Raw genomic sequence first — 22578 nt, forward strand, 5'->3', positions numbered from 1 at the left:
GGACATCGTCCCTCGCCACCACAGACATTGTCTGACTTCATCGCCACCACAGACATTGTCTGACTCCATCGCCACCACAGACATTGTTGATTCATCTCTCCCTGTGGCCCTCAGAGGCAACTGTTGTTGTGATTTTGGGCCTTACAAAAATAAATTGATTTGATTTGATTTGATCAGAACAAATATCGTTAGGTTATTTGTTTTTCGAGGTGATTGTCTCTGCTCTATTTGTTTTCTGCTTGTGTTTGTGACTTCAATAAGGTGACAAACACAGCTTTAAATCCACGTGAAATCAAAACAGCTACAAATACTGAATAAGGAATTAAAGCAAAAATACAGTTATTGTACGGAGGCCCCTGGAGTCCTCTTCTCCAACTTGATCAAGATGCCCTTCTCTGGACGTAGGATGAGTTCTCCGACTGGGTGCAGGTCCTCGCGTTCCTGACACGCCTCCACGGTGAAGCGCCGCAAGACGGACGCCAATACGACCTTCTCCTCCATCATGGCAAAACGCTGGCCTGGAAGCAATCAAATAAAAAGTGTCTCATCAAGACGTAAGAAGGTCGAGCGTCAGAATTACCAATGCAGTTGCGTAGTCCGGCAGAGAAGGGGACGTAGGCGTAGGTAGGTCGACCGGCGGTGTTCTCGGGCAGGAAACGCTCAGGTCTGAACTCCTCAGGCTCAGGGAAGTACCTCGGGTCGCGATGTAGAGCGTATGTCACGATGATTGCAGTCGAGCCTTTGACCACCTTGAAGCCCCCTGTGAATACGATCATTGGATTTCAACGCTCCATTTATTGTGCAGTGAACAGTGTAGAAGGGACAATGTGCCCCCCGGTGGTGCTCACTGATGGTGGTGTCCTGGCAGATGTTCCGTGCAAAGAATGGGACTGAAGGGTAGAGCCGCAGCCCTTCTTTGATCACACACTCAAGGTAGCGCAGCTTCTTCAGGTCCTCTGTGTTGATGGGCCTCTCTGATGTCCCTGAACACACCACACAAATACCCATGAAGGCAATACTTTGTTGTACTGCAGTATCGTAAGGATTGTACTTTTAATATGTTTGTCCAAAGAAATCAAACTTAAAAAAAGGTAAAAGAATGAATGAAAGTCTCAGAAGTACAGTTATTTAAGTACTAAAGTGCATAGAGCCTCCTCAGCAGTGTTTCAGCTGCTCTGTGTTTTAACGGTGGCATTAGTATTCCGTGTAACCGTTCGATCTATTCACTAAATCCAATCCTGATACTCTAAATGCCTAAATCAAGGACAGATGCCAATACCAGCATCGGATTGGGACGTTCCTTATGGAAACCTGCTCTACATCCACAACACACTGAATTGATTTCTATTTGTTCTGGACCTTTCTGCCGTGGTCTGCCACATGTTTAAACAAAGCAGGGTCTTAAATTGTGCTGGTGGAGAAATAAGCCATGTGTATGAGTGGCCACGCTGCTCTTACCAAACACCTGGTCCAGCTCCTGGTGCACTCTGCGCTGCACCTCGGGGTGCGAGCCCACCAGGTGTAGAGCCCAGTTCATGGCAGCAGCCGTGGTGTCATGACCCTGAGGAAAGAGGTGAAGATTAGAGCTGTGTTCCAGAGCGGTAATGTTACATATTAGACGAATAATTGAGTTGTGATTGTTTATAGCACTCTGTAGCCACTCCCACCTCAAACATGAAGGTGTCCACCTCCTCCTGGATGTCCTGGTGGCTCATGCTGTTGCCCTCATCATCTGTGGTCTTGAGGAGCATGTCCAGGAAGGCCCTCCTCTTCTTTTTGTCTGACTCACTGTCTGAGTCAATGTGGCAAATGTTCTCAGCTCTCTCATGTATTACCTTGTGACCAGTGGTGGAAGTTACATGTTAGTTTGTAGAGTGTCTAAGTATTCAAATCACTATTTGTTATTCTGTTATGATGTTAGATTTAGTCAAGATTCAGTTTTAGTTTAGGTTGTTTTGTCTCACACTTTCCACACCTCTGACATTTATAATAAAGAAACACCACAATAATTTGCTAATATCACAAATATGATATGTATCAGTGGGTTTAAGGTTTTGGTTTACTTAGCATAATGGATCATTATGGGATAGTGATCTTCCAAATGATAAATATTATTTACACATGTATAAATTGACATTCATGACATATTCATGAATATTTTGTATATTTTGACATGGCTATATTTACTCAAATGCGATCATACCATTTTAATCTCTTATTTCTCTCTATTGATGTGAGCGTGTGCTTGTGACATCTCACTTTGTATGTAAATGAATGCAGAACCTTGAGCATCTTGTCATGCTCTTTCCCGTCTCCTATAGAATAGTACAAAAAGTCCGGCCAGAACCACGGCATCCTCTGTCTCCGGCTGATGATATCACTCATTCTGAGGAAGAAAGGAGTGATAACTTATACAAATATTAATACTATTATGTCTAACATTTATTCTGTCAAACTATGTACATACTTGTATACACACTTGACATACTCAGACTCAGAATTGCTCTGGGCATAGATTTTCTTTCCCATGGCCGTTTCTATGACATCAAACATGTTTTTGTGTTTAGATAAATTGCAGTACAAAAACAAAGCTAATACAGCACCATGCTTTGTACACAATGAACAGTATATGTGGCAGAAGTGTGTCGCTGACCACAGATGATGTCCAGGGCGCACAGGGTGACGTGGGCGAAGCAGTTAAACACTCCCTTGCCCGCCTTCTCCTGCAGCTTCTCCACCAGTATCTCAGCCTGCTCGTTCATCACCTCCAGGAAGTCGGTCAGGATGTGGAAGTGGAAGGTGGGGGTCAGCATCTTCCTCCGCTGCCGCCACTTTGTACCAGTGCTGTGGGGATGGAAGCAAATACTGTTGAACCGTCATCAAAATCTGTCAAGGGAGGTCTTCAATGACTGAGGCACTGACCAAATGCTATCCTATAGTGCCCTCCTCTGACAAGACTAGATATTACACATGATAATGCGTGAACAAATAATATGTTTATTATCCCAATGTGTATGTCAATAAATATTGTGTAGAAGTGTGGAACCTGTTGATATTTGTTAATCACACCTAAAGTAAGTGGTTACAAAGTACTTTTACTAGAGTAGTATTTTAGTAGTGAAGTGTTATTAAGAAGGAACATACATAAAGTAAACTCTTCCCTTCCTTGTTAGGCCCCAGCGCCACAAGCTGGCGAGAGGCTTATTAGTCCCGTAAGGCCGTGCGAAGCACGTCTGCGATTTCGTGTGCTAATTAGTAGTAGGAAAATGGAATATTATTGTTGTAAATGGGCGAAGCCCGTGCAAAAGTGCCCACTAAACAAGCGCTTTACATTGGGATGATGACCGCGGCCGTCGTCATCCCCCATATAAACGAATACGTTCACGAATACGTTCCCCATATCTTGCATGTTCCGTGCATATAAACATGTAATGCAAAAATTGAACATTATTACTGTATAGAGGGCCAAAAACAAAAAGTGGGCGGAGCCCACACAAAATTAACGAAAGAATCCGTCAGTGACCCACACCTTCTTCCACAACTGTAGCGCTTTCCAAAAATGTATAGTTTATGATATTTGAAAAATGGGAAACATTGTTTTCGCATCGGAATATTATTCTTTCTTTCTTTCTTTCTTCTTCTTCTAGGGGCCAACCCCCCTATTTTTCACTCAGTTAATATTGCCGAAAAGTCCAAAAAATTTGCACACCTCTAAAAATCGTGCCTCTCTACATTCTGGCAATCTCCCTTTTCTAAAATTAAAAAATGGCGCGTCAGCGCCCCCAAATGTACCAAAAATGCATTGGGAGATAGGAAATGACCCCAAAAAAATCGGATCGTAGAATCATGAAATTTGGCGCAGAGATAGATGGTGACAAGAGAAGTAAAAAATATTATTACGGCAACGCCGTCCGCCCAACCAAATGTCGGCCATATTGGTTCAAAAAGTTTTCCAAATGTCGTACTTTTACGAACTCCCTGGAGTTGGCCCAGGGAGTTGGAAGCTGAACTTTGGTGAAAATGGTGCTGAGGAGTGGGACATCAAAAGTTATTCAAATTACATTGATTCCTGTCACGGTCTCTGTGCGGTGAAGCCCCAAACTGCAGCTGGAATTTGAGAAATTTCCCAAATTTTTAAATTTGCTGCCGTTTGCGCAGATAAAGTCAGAATTGCGTCAAATTAGAATCAGTTGTTAAACTCTTTGCCCTAAACCTACTTGAAGTTAAATCAGCGACAGCGCCCCCTACAGAGTGAAACACAATTTTATGTGGAGGGTAAAATGTTTAGTTTTGTGAAATTTGACACAAAATAAAATTTTGGCATCCCGATCAAAAAAGTCAATGAGACTCATGTCATAATTGTTACGGCTTTGCTAGCAATGACAGAAACCTCCCATGTTATTCCAATGGGGAAATCGCCAGATCTCTGAAATTTGAACATGCTGACACTTTATACTTTTACGAACTCCTCCAAATTTGTATTGTAAGAGTCATATTTTGCCAAGAATTTAAAATGAAATTGCTTTTTGAATAGGGACCACAAAATTTAGTTCTCCAAAATTGTATCAAATTTTGCCCAAAATTCTATTTTGGCATGCCAGTAAAAAAGCCCAAAACACCCATGTCATAAATTTTGTTTCGGCGTAGCATAGCAATGATAAAAACCTCCCATGTTATCCAATGAGGAAATCGCCAGATCTCTGAAATGTGAATATTCTGACATTTTATACTTTTACGAACTTCTCCAAGGGCGTTAGCCCAATTAGCCTAACATTTCGTGAGACTCATCTTCAGGAGTGGGCCATCAAAGTTATCAACATTTTAATTCTAAGAGGCATGGACTTTGTGCGGCGGAGCTGCAAACTTTTCCCTTTATATGTAAAGCAAAGGGGAGAAGATGCGACAGCGTCACGGATTCAGCAGTGGGTGTAATAAAAGGAAAATTGGGGCGCGTTAGCGCCCCCTCCTCTTGCGGCGGCGGCGTGGCGAGGGCCGATCATTGCCGCTTGCGGCTATATCTAAAATTATGTTTGCAATTATTTATTCAAGTAAAAATAACATAAATCAAGTTAGTCTTCTTTTGAAGTAGCAGTCCTTTTTTTGAGTGTGGATATTTTGTTTAATCATATTATATTTTGTATATGTTGTGTTTCTGGCTTAATCCAGAGCTTGTACCTTGTGAGCAGACCAGTGCCAAGCCACGGGTGCAAGAATCTATACGAGTCGGCCTTGTCAATGTTGACGCTGTTGTTCAAAATGGACTGTGGGTCATGAGGGGGAAATGTGGTTACATAACATGACAGAGAAACAGAGAACTCGTGCAATAGACATTATGTAAAAGTCATAAAATGGAGTGGTTGCTGCTCTACGTTGTGCAGAGAATGAGAAACGGGGAGTGTAACCAAGGGTTGGAGTTCAACTGAGTTTGGAATGTCAATGAGTAAACAAGGTGAATAGAGTTCATGTGCTGGTGGTTACAATAAACACCCTGAATGGTAACATATATATATATATATATATATATATATATATATATATATATGCTATGTTCATTTATATGTAAAGCTATGTATATTTATTTATTTATTTATTCATACAATGACAATATGTAGTTGTATATAATTATTGCTATTTAACAACATGACTAAATGAACAACAATATATGGTGGTTTTGTGATGATGATGGTAATAATATCATATTTTTACTCTGTTTGAATGCACACACACACACACACACGCACACGCACACACACACACACACACACACGCACACACACACACTCGCACTCGCACCACACGCACACTCACGCACACACACACACACACACACACACACACACACACAGTGTTGGGAAAGTTCACTTTCTAAATGAACTAGTTCAGTTCATAGTTGAACTAAGTTCACAGCTCCAAAAATGAACTAGTTCAGTTTTTTTTTCAATATTATGCAATAATTGTTCTAAATTATTTCCACAGCCCAAATACAACCACAGGCAGCAATTATTGTATTAGTTTAATGCTAAAACTATGTGTCAGATTTCATCTTCATATCCAATTTTGAATCCTTACCCAGGATTTACATTCACATTGAAGGGACAGACTTCCCCCAGTTGTTGCTGTCCATTCAGCCCACACTAGCAGCAGTAGTAGTAGTAGTAGTACTAGCAGCAGTTACAGCTTTCAGTCCCACAGTATATTCTCAAAAACATGAGGGAAAACTTCCTGGGAAAGGTTTGCACAGAAATGTTAGATTGTTCCCATCCTCACGATCTTATCATAAAACTCACGTACCTGCTCGTAGGGCGACTCTTGCTGCTCTGTTGCTGTCGCGTCCGTGCTGCTTTTTGTTTTGATGCGCAGCACTTGAAATCTCTATCTGTTTGTTTCATATTCATGAGCAATTACTGTTGTACTCACACGCAATAGTGTCACATTCATGTGCATATAACTGATGTAAATAGAGTGTTTATTTTACCGTTATTATTATTAGTATTATTTTGGCTTACGCTAGCTGTTTTTATTTTATCTTTATTTATTTTCCCCTCCATTCCTTATTGAGAAATGAGAGGTTCTGTCTATAGGAGTTTTCTTTCTAAGAGTTCTTCTATTAAGAGTGTTTTTTAAACTTCCTATAAGTTATATGTCCTTTTCCTCTGTATCTACCTGCGTTGCAACAATGAAATTTCCCCATGTGTGGACAATAAAGGAATATCTTATCTTATCTTACTCACGGCAGCTAAGGCTGCATTTCTTTTTTTTACCGTTAAAAAAGGCAAACAAATCAAAGACATTGCAACATAAAGTAGACAGACTTACATTACTGCACATAACCATGATTTCACACTGGTACGATATCTAAATACTACTGTTAAAATGTATGAATATAGTGTTTTTCTCAAGTGGATACTGTTCAATCATTTCATGTGTTTTAGAATCATTTCCCCACTTGTGACGTTTATTCTGCACTCCTACCTCAACGTTTTCCTGATGGTACAAGATGACAAATGGGACAGGGCCGATCCAGAGTTTTAACAGTGGTAATTCATAGAACTCCTTTGTGAGCTCGGCAATCTGGTTAAAAAACTCTGCAAACAATATGTCATGATAATGAGCAGCAATGAGGAGAGAAGTAATAATGAGTATTTGTACTAATGATTCACATAAACATAAATGTCCTCTCCTGAGCTATTACATGTATTATATTACATGAAACTGCGGAGACCAGTCGTCTTACCCGGAGATCGTCACGTTATCCCGGCGGACATCCTAAGATTTTTATAAGAGATCTTCTACTGAGAGTGTTTTTCAAACTTCCCATAAGTTATTTGTACTTTTCTTCTGTATCTATCTCTGTATCTACCTGCGTTGCATCAATGGAATTTCCCCATGTGGGACAATAAAGGATTATCTTATTAAACATTGTCTTACCTCGTGGATTGGTTTTCAGCTGGTGTGCGTTTCCAATGATGGGAAATGCTGACCCAGGCTCCGGAATTGGCTTCATAGCAATATACTTGGACACATAGTCGCCGAGCAGTTTGTATGTGAGATGAGTTAGAGCCAGGATGAAAGTACTCACCAATATCATTGGAAGCATGTAACTGTCTACAAGAAATGCCATCTCTGTAGTGTAGACACTCAGGGAAAGATCTGAAGTGGCAGTTCTTGTAGACAGAGTTTTATACACTATACAGACTGTTCGTACTAGAAAGACACACACAGTGTTGGGGTCATCAGAAGACTTTGTTTTGATCAGGCCGAGACTAAGTCAACATTAATCTGGCATTAGGTCTTATTTTGCTCTGACTTGGCTGATGTAACTCAGATCAAATATGTTTCTGTGTATTTTCTACTTAATTAGAAAATTAGACTGTATTTCCCCAATTCTTGTTCCTCAGTGAAATAAATTGTTTTTTAAAGGCGAAAATTGGACATACATTAAAAAAAAAAGATCTATGATTGAAACCCCTCCTTGTGTGGAGCTGGGACACTGGGGTAAGAGAAGAATCTGAATCAGAGATTTATTGCCATTGTCAAAGAACATAATTCACAAACGTTGGCATTTGCTTTGTTGAAAAAAAAAATAACAATGATAAAACAACATATATAAAATCAAAAGGGCACGTATTACAGAAACAATTAAAGCTGCTATGGGATGGAAAAAAAAGAATGAAAAAGGCTTATAATGTACACAAATTTTACAGTAAAATGTACAAATGTAGTGCAGAAAGTGGAGAAGCTGTTCCTCAGTGTCAGTCCAGAGTTTACATACATGAGTAAAAACTGACGGCTGTTTAAAAGCCGTCTAAAATAGTTATTTTTGCACTTTGATGCCCACTATGATGTCCACTTTGTCTGCCAAAAACATGACTGCACGTGCCTTCTGATCTTTATCATTGATTCTGAGAGTGAGCATCTTCTCTGACATGACTAAACACTTCAGATCATGTTTTCATCCATCAACTATTGAATCACAGAAAATGATGAGAGAATGGTCGTTTTCAGGGTCCATTTGCACCCTATTTGTGTAGTTGACGAGGTTATTTGTTAACTTGGGTTCGGGAGCAGGACCACGTCTTCAACCTCTTACTTCTCCAGCAACCACACCTCCACTCTTTAACCACGCCTCTAATTACCCAGAAGCCCTATTTATAAGGCCTATTCACAGCATCTCTTGTTGACTGCTCTCTCAACCCCGCCCTCCCACCCCATGTCTCTATCATCTCCACCTTACCACATCACCATCTACAGAGGGGGGGGGGGTTCTGATTGGCTGGGCTGATTACCCGAGACAGAGCCCCCATCCTGAGTCTCTACCCAGCCAACTCTCGTGCTCCATCGACGCTCCATCGTCGCTCCATCATCTATCCATCATCACTATTATCAATTAAATTATTATTGTGGGGTGGTCCTTGCTAGTGAATATGTATTACATTTAAAGCAGATTGGTCCATCCGTCTCAACTGGCATTGTTTAGTTTTTTACAGGACAGTTGTTGCATTTCAAACCCCACATAAACTCCAGTCACGTCATTCTTTTCCAAACATAAATTGTGGCATAATCTGCAATTGTTCAATCTCATACATCTGCACAGTTTTATTGACATGAACAACCCCATCTTAATATTTTACAATTGGCATTCATCTGCTGAAAATATGAAAATGACTGAAGTGACAAAGACTGGTTTATTTACAGTTTGTATGAATTCAAGATATACACAATATTGGACAAAGAACAACGGTAAAATACAGCTATTTGGCAGAGGCCCGTGGAGCCCTTTTCTCTAGTTTGATCCAGATGCCCTTCTCCGGACGTAGGATGAGTTCTCCGACCGGCATCAGGTCCTCACGTTCCTGACACGCCTCCACAGTGAAGTTCCGCAATATGGAAGCCAACACCACCTTCTCCTCCACCATGGCAAAACGTTGACCTGAAAGAAGACCAAACAAACTGAAAACTGAAGTAGCTGCTTTGAAAGACACAGTCCCTCATATGCAACAAAAATCTAAGTTACAAGAGAAAGGCAATCAATCAATAAACAGAGTAAAAATACCTAAAAACATGGCTCTTTTAGGGACATATTAACATGAGGTTGGGCTGTTTCTGTGCGATATCATAAGCAGACTGCGTTTCATTGAGTCAGTCTTACCGATGCAGTTGCGTGGTCCAGCAGAGAAGGGTATATAGGCATACGTAGGTCTTCCCGCTGAGTTTTCTGGGAGGAAACGTTCTGGTCTGAACTCCTCAGGCTCTGGGAAGCAGCGCGGGTCTCGATGCAGCACATATAGAAAGACTATGATGTTGGAACCTTTGGGAATTGTATAGCCTTCTGCAAAAGAAAGACAGAAATTGGTTTAGAAGATTGTCAAGAAAAAAAAGGATCATTTTCAAATACATTAGCTGGTCTCTGTAGGGGAATGACACAATGGTCCTCAGACCTTTGTGTTTAACTCTGTTTGATCTGCAGTTTTGCCATCAGGCGCAAACCGAGAAAAACATCTGGTCAAGGATAAAACGTTTTATTGCCACTTTGTTATCGCACCATGGCGCCACAGCGGAGCCATAGAGAGATCTGGCTTGCGAAAGATAAAAAGATCCGAAGAAGGCAAAAAGGACCTACGATGGACAATGTGTTACAAATCTGCTACAATTGGTAAAGTACTGAAGGACTGTGAACTACTACAGTTTTCTAACTTTGTCTTATAATTAACTGCTAAAATTGTATTAACGTGTAATGAATTGTTAACACTAGGTTGTGCATGATTCGTATTTTACCTTTTGGAATGTGCATGCTCCACCAGGGAGTGATATCACCTTCTTTACTAATGTTATAGACCTGATTGCAAACCAGTCTGGAAGAATCTTAAACCGTTGCGGCGATTGGAATCTTTGTGTTCAACCTACTTTAGATGTATCAAATTCAAGGGGCACTGGAGGAGCAATATGGGACTGATTGACTTTTGGAGGGAGATGAACCCCAGCGAACACCAACCCATTTTTCCAATCCACATACAATCTACTCCACGATACGACTATTTTTTTTTTATCTTCAATAAAGACGGATCTAAAATCACTGAGTCAGATATAGGCACAATAGTCTTAAGTGACCATGGTCCTATCAAGGGGAATAATATCTAAATTATACCAATGCATGGCTAATTTGAACAGCCACTCTACTAAATGGGAAAGATAAGGTAATCTTACTTTAACAGATGAAGAGTGGAGGAACCCAAATTCACATGTTTGGAGGGAATTTTGCTGGAAAACTGTGTCACGTTTTCACATAAGAACATGTCAAAGTGCCCATTATTCACAAGGAAATGCAAACTGTTTGAGAAACTGTGGCAGCCAGGAGGCAAACCACTGTCACGTGTTCTAGGACAGGCTTGTTGCTCAAAAATATTGGACGGAAATTAACTGTCGATGTCTTTGGTTCATATAAAGGTTTTGGGGCGGATGTAGAAGAGATGAATGAGTTAGTCGGTATCTACAATTTTGGTTTTAGTACTTACTGATGGTGGTGTCCCGGCAAATGGTGCGGGCAAAGAATGGGACAGAAGGGTACAGCCGAAGTGCTTCTTTGATCACACAATCAAGGTATTTGAGCTTCTTCAGGTCCTCCATGTTTATGGGCCTCTCTGATGTCCCTGAACACACCACATCATCAAGTGTTGATCATTCTCCTAACTCAACAAACAACCTAATAAACATATTGCAAGTAATTCTACACACAAGTGTTTTTACCTTTTCAATGTTTAACGTTATGGTTGATAATACAATCAAGGACTTTCCTCTGCAAATCACACAGGTATCATTCACTACTTGTTATTGTAGTGAATATATAATATATATGATTTTGGCACTATATAAAAGCTAAGACTAAATATGTTTCCTTCATGCTGCTCTTACCAAACACCTGGTCCAGCTCCTGGTGCACTCTGCGCTGCACCTCGGGGTGCGAGCCCGCCAGGTGTAGAGCCCAGTTCATGGCAGCAGCCGTGGTGTCATGACCCTGAGGAAAGAAGAGAGTAACTAGTATTAAAATGGTGTGTAAGTATATGGAGAGATTTAACAGCACATAGATTACAATATTAATCTTTTTAAATAACCATTATCGCTAAAATAAATTGATTATATGCGTATTATGTGTCATTATATGCACCAAAGAAAGGACGATTATGATGAAGGAATAAATAACATGGTGAAATGGTTGTATTACATAATTTACAATGCAGACTTGTGTCGTGATGGTGGTGGTAATAATCATCATGTGCCAGACAGTTGGTGAGATTTGTCTTCCATGACTGTGGCTCACCTCAAACATGAAGGTGTCCACTTCCTCTTGGATGTCCTGCTGGCTCATGCTGTTGCCCTCCTCATCCACGGTCTTCAGGAGCATGTCCAGGAACGCTCGCCTCTTCTTACCGTCCGCCTCACCGTTCGATTTGGTATTGGAAATGTTCTCACCTCTGTAACGTATCACCTAGTAACAATACAAAGGCAATTTGTAGGTCTGTTTATTGGTACAAATGCTCTTGTTTCTTGCTGATAGTATCTAAAAACACTGAGGTACGTTGACTCACTTTGCATGTGAATGAATGGAGAATCTTGAGCATCTTGTCGTGTTCTTTGCCATCTCCAATACTATAGTACAGGAAGTCCGGCCAGAACCAGGGAGCTCTTTGTCTTCGGCTGACGATGTCACTCATTCTGAAAAGACAACCAAATTGATATATGTGTCGTGCAATTCGTCATTCGTCCAGGACTGTTCCATTCTAGAAAAAGATTCAGTTGTAGTCAAATGCAAATATCTGTCTGACATTATTTGTAGTAATGGTCACTGCCCCCGTGTGTTGTTCAATAGCATAAATTCTGTTGTGAATCCACACATATCAATCATTGATGCTTCTGTTTCCACATGTGAGGACTTTTTGTACTTTTTTGTTGACAAAGTGCTGTCTGTGAGACAACTGAGCAGTTCCACCGTGTGTCCAGTCTTACCCACTTCTGCTGCTACATACTGCAATGTTCAACCTATTTGAACCTGTCTCACTCTCCTCCCTCACAGAATTGGTTACAAAAATGAGAGCTACAAACTGTCCTTTGAACACTTGTCCACAAATTTGCTTAAGGAAGTGTTCTCACCAGTAGGTCCCTCCCTCATGGTTTTTATTAACTCTCAGCTCAGGATGTGTCCCTGATCCTCTTAAACATGCTGTATTAAGACCCCTTCTTAAGAAACCACAACTTGATACTAATGTCATGTCAAATTTTAGACCTGTCTTTTACTTCTAAAGTTCTTGAGAGGTTTTTTTTTTTAATGCAATTGCAACAGTTTTTAGAAAACAACTTTATTTTAGAAAAATTCCAGTCCGGGTTCAAATCACGACAGTGCATAATGATATTGCCCGGTCTGTGGATGCCAAGCGCACTATTGTCCTTGTATTGTTAGATTTAACGGCAGCTTTTGATACAGTCGACCATTCAATTTTGTTGTCTCGCCTTCTTGGCGCTGCGCTCACATGGTTTACGTCTTATTTGACCAACAGAAGTTTTCCTGTTATGATTGGGGACCTGTCCTCCCCCCTGACATGCCCCCTCCCCCGACATGCCCCCTCCCCCGACATTCCCCCTCCCCCGACATGCCCCCTCCCCCGACATGCCCCCTCCCCCGACATGCCCTTCCCCCCTGACATGCCCCCTCCCCCGACATGCCCCCTCCCCCGACATGCCCCCTCCCCCGACATGCCCCCTCCCCCGACATGCCCCCTCCCCCGACATGCCCCCTCCCCTGACATGCCCTTCCCCCCTGACATACCCCCCCCACAGATTTTACTCAGACTAGCTTTTAACACTCTGTAATGTAATGACACTTTATTTGTTTTTGTCATGGAATTAGACAAACCTGTCCTTGGGATGAGACATGCACCGATGCTATTCCTTAACACACAGAGAACACAATTCAACTTAGAATATGAAACGACACAGAAATGTCAGACATTTGTATGGCATGCATGGGAGAAAACGCGGGGACTGATCACGCAAGCTGTGGTACGCAGCCTGCGTGATCCTCCTGCGTCTCACCCCGTTTTTTCCCATGCTGGTTGGTTTTATTAGATATTCTGGAATAGGCGGGTCACATTTCTCATTGGTCAGCCTCACATCAAGGCACTTGGTATTTTTCCGTAGAGATAAAGCCTGCAAGGGGGGGTGCAACTCCCCCCTAGGGTAAACATCCTTTGGCCCATCTTTACGACCCCTTCACAAATAAGATTGTTTGTCACACACCCGTTCTTCTCTTAGACTAATGATGCAAATAAAATATCACTATTATGCAGATAAAATACATCACAGAAATATAATCATATATTCACATTTTATCACATTTCCCTCCTGTTTATCAAAGCATTAGTCTACTGTCTCATATGCCAAACACATTACTCTTTTCAGTTTTCAATATGTCTTTCATATTGGTGTTAAAATGACACTTTTACACTCAAAAAGGTCAACATTGAACACACTCCTTTTCTCTCGGCCCACAACATTTCTACAGCATTACTGTCCTAAATTTTGAGTCAGATTGGTCAATCTCTGTAATTTGACAAACAGACAATTTATTCTGTCTATAATTTTGTGCGGTGTGATGGGAAATATGGAAGTACAAGCGGAAAGCCCTTAAACCCGCTGCTCTCTGGTCAGTCAGTTTGACTCGTCAGGGACCTCTCTGGACACCCCAATAGAATCAAATACGTAGTATCAGGTGCGACTGGAACCAGATTGTCCACTATCCTCTCGACCTTGACCATGCGGTATGGTTCTGGGTGATGCTGATCTGTAATGACCATGGCTGGCCACAAACGGGATACATAGGCACAACGTCCTACACCCTTTGCCTCCAAGTGCCCTCTCAGCACTCTGTGCCCACACCACCATACGTCCTCGCTTGGTTTCTTAAGAGACCTTCTTCCACTGCTCGCTTCGGTCACACCTATGACACATATGAACTGGTACATTTCCCATCTCAATTCATAATCTCATTGACATTGCATGTAGTTATGTTGTAGCAGATAAAAAATAACACTCTGTTAGTGCAAACAACAGTGGCTGTGGTGTAATATACTATTGTGTTTCTTCAGCCTCTGTCATGTCAATTATACATTGTACATTTCACATTACACATCATGCATTATACATTTCATAACCTTTCATGTTGATCACTTATTGTCTTCCCTCTATTTTCCATGTCTGTGTATGTTGATCGATTGTCCCGATTGTCCCGATTGCATAATACAGGGTTAGGGTTACCCATATTACCGACATCACTTGTGATGATGATAACTGTTGATTCTTTTAGCAGAGTATGGTACTCTGCGCACCGTAGCCTCTGGCTCTCGTTCATCGTAGCAGAGTATAGCACTTTGCGTACTGCAGAATCTGTCTCCTCATCCATTGTAGCAAAGTATCGTACTCTACCGTAGACTCTGGACAAAACTCATACAAACGAAGTCCTGGGTCTGCGATGTTATGGCTCTGCCGCTGTGTTGTCCAGACATTTCTCTCACTTTCCCATGAGAGCACCCATGTTCTCGTCCCTCCAATAATTTTTTAGTAATTATTGATTTGAATATGTGTTTACTCGTATATCCCTCCTTTTTGATAAATGGCCTTGCCCATTTGTCAAACTACTACATAATTCTACATTTAAACTAAATTCAATAATCCAAATAGTTTACAACGTTCACTAATCCAGGATGTAATCAAGGAAGAGATGGAATTGCGTCTGTCACTCCAACTCCGCAATGTCACCTCTTGACCTTTCACAGTTCAGTGGTCACATCCCTGGCTGAGCCCCCCCCCCCCCCCCCCCCCCCCCTCCACGGCGCTGGGCCCCCCCCTGTGTGGGTCAATCAGTCTATGTGTGTAATCTTACACTTCCCAAACCTATCTGTTTTACCACCTTTTGTTTCAAACTCCAAATGTTTCAATCCACGTGTGCGCGCGTATGTATCTGTGTGTGTGTGTGTGTGGGTGCGTCAAATACATCAAACAATAATAATTATCTCAATAATTCCCCCGTTGATCTGGCCATAAGGGTCAGTTCACAACTTAGAGTAAAAACATCAAATTTCACATCTCCTCTGTTTGTGTGGCCTGAATAAAATCACCCATCTAATGTAATATGTTCTAATATTCTATATGTGCTTCAGGTGAGTTTCAAACTCAATCTCTCACACCTGCTCGTGTGGTGCTTTACAAACATTGTGTATTAGTTTGTTCTAACAAGTCTATATGTGTATTAAAGAATCAAAATGATTCTAAACCTTCCCCTGGTTATAGTTTTCACTATCTGCAGGTAATCTGCGGGTCTCGTAAAATTTATTCTACTCCCCCCAGGCCCTTCCTGTAGTCTAACCCCTCTTGGCTCCGACCTGAGTCCTATAATGTTTAAGTCCTGTTATCACTGATTTCACAACTTCTATAGCGTCTAAATTTAGATGATATTGTCTAATTTAAATTTATTCAATTCTTGATTGAATCTCCACAATCCTTCAGGTATTTACTTTAGAATGTCAAATTCTTTCCCTGTTAATGTTAACTTTTCCTATTACTCATCAGTCAACCCCCCCTGAGGTGTTGCCGTTGGTGTCCCTGTGATCCGTAAAGATAACAACATCTGCTCCATCCTGAGTCCTCCAGATTCTTTGCCAGTCAATAGCCCATTATCTCTGACTATCCTTTATGACTTGGTGTCGTTTGCCTTTAGTTAATGACCCATTCATGTCTTTCCTGGGAGGGCATTGGACGTCACTATTTAACTTATTCCCTCACTTACGTCTACATGCAATACGAGGTTTCCTCATGATAATACAAATAAATAAGTTACTGATATAACTTTTACTATCACTTTACTTACTGCCCGTTCTACTCCTATGTCAAAAAACATCAGTAGTCACCCATTTACCCACATTATCACTTCCAGGCCTGTGCCTGTATTTGATTCTAAATTTAAAAACACTTCTGTCTTTTCGTCCGTACTTTCATCTAGTCATGCATTAAGTCCAAAAAGATAATTTTTGTCAAGTCCAAAAACAAAACAAAACAAAACATAGCTTTGTTTGGTGCACACAAAAAAACACGATACCGTAAAAACACATCTTTTGTCTTCTATGTCGGGGACAGGAAGTGTCCTGTCTGTGATCACATTCCCCCAAAAATTGGCCATCTAATGAAAATCTGAATTAATCTTCATCTCTTAGCAAGTTTAATACAATCTTTATAATTGATTGTTGTCAATCAAAACAAAAACCCTAAAAATTTGTTTTACAGAGCTCTCAAATACTAAAATTTAAAACCAGCTGAGTTTAGCTTTACTTATTTCATCAGTTGAGAGCGTCCTCTGAACTGCTTTCCCTTCTCCTGTCTTGTTGACCCCCCTTATCTCCCCCTCTCTGCCACGTCATCTGAGCACCCTGGAAGTCTCCCTCCAAAATCCTCTTATGACTTTTCCTTTGTCTTTTTACAGTTTGGGGTGATAATTCTGGCATTATGTGGTCTCGGTCGTCTGAGAGAAATGCTACTTGCTTTACAGTCACGGTCAATGTCAAGCTTCTAGAGAAAATCCCTTATTAGATTCCTCCGGACATAAACGTGGTGTTTAAGATTCACCCGTGACTGCAAATTTTAGATCTCTCAGAATAACGCCTTGTGACCCTTGTATGATTAATTGTGATTCTCACACTCGTTAGTGAATCACTCATTAATCCTCATTCACACATTCACACTTCTCTCTTACTTACTTCGCTCGTGCACAGCGCTTACATTCACTCATCTTTATGTCAGTAACAACTCGGCATAAGGCATCATTACTTTCTTTCAGTGAGAAACTTAACTCGTGGTGAGCAATTTAAACTCCCTTATGTGAGAACCTTATCTACACAACGCCAACCAATATTTTTCCAGCAATAATCAAACTCCTTGCTTATGTGAGAAACTTATCTCCTCCATAAGCTTACAATATTTCCTCAGTAATATGAAACTGGGTATTTCCTCAGTAATACCTAAACTGGGCATAAGAGCCTAAAATATTTCCTCAGTAATATGAAACTGGGTATTTCCTGACCCTCTTCGTCGCCTGTGTTCTCCTGCTGCTTCGAAACGACGCGCTCTCCTCGCGGAGAATGAGGTGCGATGGGCGGCCACGGGAAAAGTGGACTTCCTTTAGCTGTGCACAGACTTCACCGATTCACCCGTCAATCTCCTCGAAGGCAGCTGGTCGTCCGGCTCGATAGGACCAGAAAATGCCATGGAATTAGACAAACCTGTCCTTGGGATGAGACATGCACCGATGCTATTCCTTAACACATTGAGAACACAATTCAACTTAGAATATGAAACGGCACAGAAATGTCAGACATTTGTATGGCATGCATGGGAGAAAACGCGGGGACTGATCACGCAAGCTGTTGTAAGCAGCCTGCGTGATCCTCCTGCGTCTCACCCCGTTTTTTCCCATGCTGGTTGGTTTTATTAGATATTCTGGAATAGGCGGGTCACATTTCTCATTGGTCAGCCTCACATCAAGGCACTTGGTATTTTTCCGTAGAGATAAAGCCTGCAAGGGGGGTGCAACTCCCCCCCTAGGGTAAACATCCTTTGGCCCATCTTTATGATACCTTCACAAATGCAGTTTGTCACACACCCGTTCTTCTCTTAGACTAATGATGCAGATAAAATATCACTATTATGCAGATAAAATATATCACAGAAATATAATCATATATTCACATTTTATCACAGTTTTTTTATTTAGTTTTATGTTCAGTATTGCCTTGATTTTATTGTGAAGCACTTTGGTCACTTTGAGTGTTGTAAAGGGCTCTATAAATAAATGTTGATTGATTGATTGATTGATCTGGATTCTGTTTTTATGAAAAACAATATGTTTCGACACTCATCCGAGAGTCATTCTCAATCTGCGAATCAAGACTGGGAACTCAGATATCTGTCCTACTCTGAGTAACAAATTGATATACGTTCAAACCACTAAACAACTTAAAATAGTAGAAAAGGGTTTGGGATTCTTACTTGTAAACGCACTTGACGTATTCCGATTCTGAGTTGCTCTGAGCATAGATTTTCTTTCCCATGGCAGTTTCTACAGATGGACATAATGAAAAGCGTTTGCAATAAGAGAATAAATGTTTGTCATTAAACATTCAAAAAGGAGATAACCAGGCGTTGCTTCTCTGCACGCGGCGCTGCATACAGTATGTGTACTGCGCAGCGTGTTTTTCATGCACACCACTGACCACAGATGATGTCTAGGGCGCACAGGGTGACGTGGGCGAAGCAGTCGAACTTCCCCTTCCCCGCCTTCTCCTGCAGCTTCTCCACCAGTATCTCAGCCTGCTCATTCATCACCTCCAGGAAGTCGGTCAGGATGGAGAAGTGGAAGGTGGGGGTCAGCATCTTCCTCCGCTGCCGCCACTTTGTACCAGTGCTGTGGGCGCGGGGAGAAGATCACAAACAGCCACAGTCAGTGAGAATTTAGACAGCGAAACCGCTAACGTTGCCCTACGCGTAATGACGGTGTACAAGATGTAATTAACAAGCTGTGAGCTAATTCCTCATTCGTCCAGGCGTGTTCCAACGTCAGTGTTTTCTACGATGGTGGAATTTAGTTGAATCTTACTTACAATTAAACTCTGTAATACACAAAGATCCAAAAGGTTGTCAGTTTATTCCAACCTTGATCAAAATATTACGATTTACCAGTACTTTTCTTAGTATTTGGATTAGCACTTTCTCCGTAAAAGCAATAAATGAAGATAAGTTTGTTATCTTAAGTTCAGGAGCAGGACCACGCCCCTTTCATGCCCCATCCTGCGGCTACACAATTTAAGTATCCAGGTAACACACATCAGCGCTCGTGACTTCGTGCCCCTCACTCTCAAATCAAATCAAATTCAAATCAAATCAATTTATTTTTGTAAGGCCCAAAATCACAACAACAGTTGCCTCTGAGGGCCACAGGGAGAAATGAATCAACAATGTCTGTGGTGGCGATGGAGTCAGACAATGTCTGTGGTGGCGAGGGACGATGTCCCAGGGTCCTCTGTCCTTAGACTCTCCTTCTCGGCCAGGAAAAACTACAAAAAAAAACCTCTTTGGGAAAAAAGCGTAGAAACCTGGAGGAGTTCCAGTGAAGGAGAGATCCGACTCTCATAGACGGACAGACGGACACGAGGGAGACTGGAACTGGACCCACTCCTCAGGCAGATGAGGGACCGACTGAGTCGAGCTGGACCCACTCTTCAGGCAGATGAGGGACCGACTGAGTCGAGCTGGACCCACTCTTCAGGCAGATGAGGGACCGTCTGAGTCGAGCTGGACCCACTCTTCAGGCAGATGAGGGACCGTCGGAGGCGAGCTGGACCCACTCTTCAGGCAGATGAGGGACCGTCGGAGGCGAGCTGGACCCACTCCTCAGGCAGATGAGGGACCGTCCACACAGGGCAGGGACCACTTCACCAGGGGAGGGGCATCTGGGTCCACAGGTTCTCAGGAGTGAGAGAAAGAAAAAGAAGGCGGTGAACAGTTTGCAAGTGGAATCAAAAAATAAATATTGTTTGATAGCATAAGTAGTCAGAAGAAGAAGAGGATAGTGCTCAAGCTGTCATACTTCCCCCAGCATAGTTACTCCTAGGGCAGCGTAGCTAAAGCTGTGGGTTTATGTTTCTGTTCCTAACTAGTCTGACCATAAGCGATTTCGAAGAGGAACGTTTTAAGCCTGGACTTAAATGAAGAGACTGTGTCAGCATATTTAACATGGGTCGGGAGCTGATTCTATAACACAGGAGCTTGGTAGCTAAACGCTCTACCTCCTACAGTACTTTTAGAGACTCTTGGCACCACCAGAAGGCCGGCATTCTGAGAGCGAAGAGCTCTGTTTGGATGATATGGTTCTATAGCATCTTTGAGGTAGGATGGGCCCATGTCATTTATGGCTTTGTAGGTCAAGAGTAGAATTTTAATTTAATTTGATTCTAGACTCGACGGGGAGCCAGTGAAGAGACTTCAGCACCGGCGTAATGTGCTCTCTTCTTTTTGTTCCTGTTAGTAATCTTGCTGCTGCATTTTGAACCAGTTGAAAGCTTTTTATGGAGCTTTTAGGACACGCTGCAAGCAGGGAGTTACAGTAGTCTAATCTTGTCGTTACAAATGCATGGATAAGTTTTGCGGCATCACTTTTAGGCAGGATTCTTCTGATTTTGGCTATGTTGCGCAAATGGAAATAGGCTGTTTTACAAGCTTGATTTATATGAGCTTTAAATGAGAGCTCCTGGTCAAATAAGACTCCAAGGTTTCTTACAGTAGAACTGGAGGCTACACTAACATTGTCCAGTGTGACTATCTGCTCAGATAGAGCATCTCGTAGATGCTTAGGGCCAAGCACAATGACCTCGGTTTTTTCAGGGTTAAGAAGCAGGTAGTTAAGTGTCATCCAGGTTTTTATCTCCTTCACACAAGTACTAAGTCTGTCTACTTGATCGCTCTGATCAGGTTTCATTGATAAATACAGCTGAGTGTCGTCTGCATAGCAGTGGAAGTTAATGCCATGCTTTCTGATAATGTTGCCTAATGGCAGCATATAAAGAGTAAACAGAATTGGACCGAGTACCGAACCTTGTGGCACACCGTAAATTACTTTAGAGCATGGTGAGGAGCTCTGGTTTACATTAACAAATTGGAACCTATCAGATAGATAGGATTTAAACCAGCTGAGGGCTGTTCCTCCAACGCCTACATCACATTCTAACCTCTGCAGTAGAATGTTGTGGTCAATGGTGTCAAACGCTGCGCTGAAACATAGAAACTTAAAGAAATGTAACTCCGACTTCTGAGGACAACTGGAAAGCAGCATCACCCAACTCTCACCCTCGTCTAATTATTATTCTAATGTATGTCCTAGATGGGGGTATTAAGGCCCAGGAACCTTCAGCCCTCATCACCAGAAGCCCCAAAACTGCATCCACTTCTGTACATTTGTGTTGTTCGTGTTTCTTGTACGCCAATAAACACTTGTAGCTGGAGTCGAGGTCCTTACTAGTGAACTAAAGATATACTTGGAAGAAAGTGCAATTTCACTCTTGTTAGTTTTGTAGATCTAACTCCACAATGAGCGCATACCTTGTGAGCAGACCAGTGCCAAGCCAGGGGTGCAGGAAGGTGTACGCATGAGATTTGTCCATGTGGATGGAGTTGTTCAGAATGCTCTGTGTAATGAAGAGATTACGTCATGGGAAATGACAATAGGCAATTCATTCATTGTGATCTGATTTCTACTCACTGTTACAGTTCAAATTAAAATAACAGTATTGTATATAGAATGTTTATAGTCATGCTGTGGTTACAGTTGTTTCTAGCATTTTTCTTACTTGCTTCTATTGATTTAGCGTAGAAACAAATATATGTATATATATTCGCTTTACCTCAACAGTGTTGGGATGGTACAGGATGACAAATGGGACAGTTCCGAGCCAAATCTTATACATTGGGAGTGTGTAGAATTTGTTACTGAGCGCCACAATCTGGTCAAAGAATTCTGTGTCCAAACAAAAGTCAGCATTTACAAGTAAATATATTTACTACCTGTACATTCTACATAGTAATGGTAATTTCTTCTCACAAAAATCTTACCTCTTGATTGGGTTTTCAGCTGGAGTGCGTTTCCAATGATGGGGAATGTCGTTCCCATCTCGGGAATGGGCTTCATAGCGATGTACATGGACACATAGTTGCCTAGCATTTTGTATGTGATATATGTTAGAGCCAGGATGAGAGCACTCACCAATATGATAGAAAGTGAGTAACTGCCTATGAGCACTGCCATTTTGGATCTCTCTCTGTATGTACAGGCTCTTTGGACAGAAGACAGTGCTTCAAGAGCCTGGACCTTTTATGTGCACAAACACCAGTGGGAGGGGGGCTTTTAGGCTCCACCGGTACGCCCCATGGATGTATCATATTATCTGGGTACGCCCCTGGCCTCTGGCTCCAAATTGAGTAGTGGCCACT

General features: G+C 41.8%; 2 protein-coding genes across 2 annotated transcripts; both read right to left on the reverse strand.

The window, feature by feature from the left end:
• Nucleotides 1-221: 221 nt before the first annotated feature.
• On the reverse strand, nt 222-7621 carry LOC140377438 (cytochrome P450 4V2-like). Its single transcript, XM_072462837.1, has 11 exons — nt 7429-7621; nt 6973-7085; nt 5176-5261; nt 2654-2844; nt 2468-2537; nt 2260-2386; nt 1668-1835; nt 1459-1561; nt 849-983; nt 581-760; nt 222-518 (listed from the first exon to the last, which is right to left on the reverse strand). The coding sequence occupies exons 1-11, from the start codon at nt 7619-7621 to the stop codon at nt 340-342; spliced, it is 1545 nt and encodes a 514-aa protein (XP_072318938.1). The 3' UTR covers nt 222-339.
• Nucleotides 7622-9166: 1545 nt separating this feature from the next.
• Nucleotides 9167-22435, reverse strand: LOC140377439 (cytochrome P450 4V2-like). The gene is made up of 11 exons (XM_072462838.1): nt 22201-22435; nt 21993-22105; nt 21691-21776; nt 18810-19000; nt 18586-18655; nt 12084-12210; nt 11816-11983; nt 11410-11512; nt 11013-11147; nt 9650-9829; nt 9167-9430 (listed from the first exon to the last, which is right to left on the reverse strand). Exons 1-11 carry the CDS (start codon nt 22391-22393, stop codon nt 9252-9254), a joined length of 1545 nt encoding a protein of 514 aa, XP_072318939.1. The 5' UTR covers nt 22394-22435; the 3' UTR covers nt 9167-9251.
• Nucleotides 22436-22578: the final 143 nt, after the last annotated feature.

Source organism: Eucyclogobius newberryi, unplaced genomic scaffold, assembly GCF_026437365.1.
Source record: "Eucyclogobius newberryi isolate DKJ021-1_F unplaced genomic scaffold, fEucNew1.0.hap1 SCAF_4, whole genome shotgun sequence".
Lineage (NCBI taxonomy): Eukaryota > Metazoa > Chordata > Actinopteri > Gobiiformes > Gobiidae > Eucyclogobius > Eucyclogobius newberryi.

Bases quoted from the DNA above. Each gene is read 5' to 3' on its own strand.
- LOC140377438 (XM_072462837.1), bottom strand. From the start codon at position 7,621: ATGGCATTTCTTGTAGACAGTTACATGCTTCCAATGATATTGGTGAGT. The intron at 1,562-1,667 runs GTGGGAGTGGCT...CTCTTTCCTCAG, and splicing joins TGGACACCTTCATGTTTGAG to GGTCATGACACCACGGCTGC. The intron at 519-580 runs GTAATTCTGACG...GATTGCTTCCAG, and splicing joins CGGACTACGCAACTGCATTG to GCCAGCGTTTTGCCATGATG.
- LOC140377439 (XM_072462838.1), bottom strand. From the start codon at position 22,393: ATGGCAGTGCTCATAGGCAGTTACTCACTTTCTATCATATTGGTGAGT. The intron at 21,777-21,992 runs GTAAAGCGAATA...TTCATTACACAG, and splicing joins ACCATCCCAACACTGTTGAG to AGCATTCTGAACAACTCCAT. The intron at 11,148-11,409 runs GTAAGAGCAGCA...TGGTGTGTTCAG, and splicing joins GGAGCTGGACCAGGTGTTTG to GGACATCAGAGAGGCCCATA.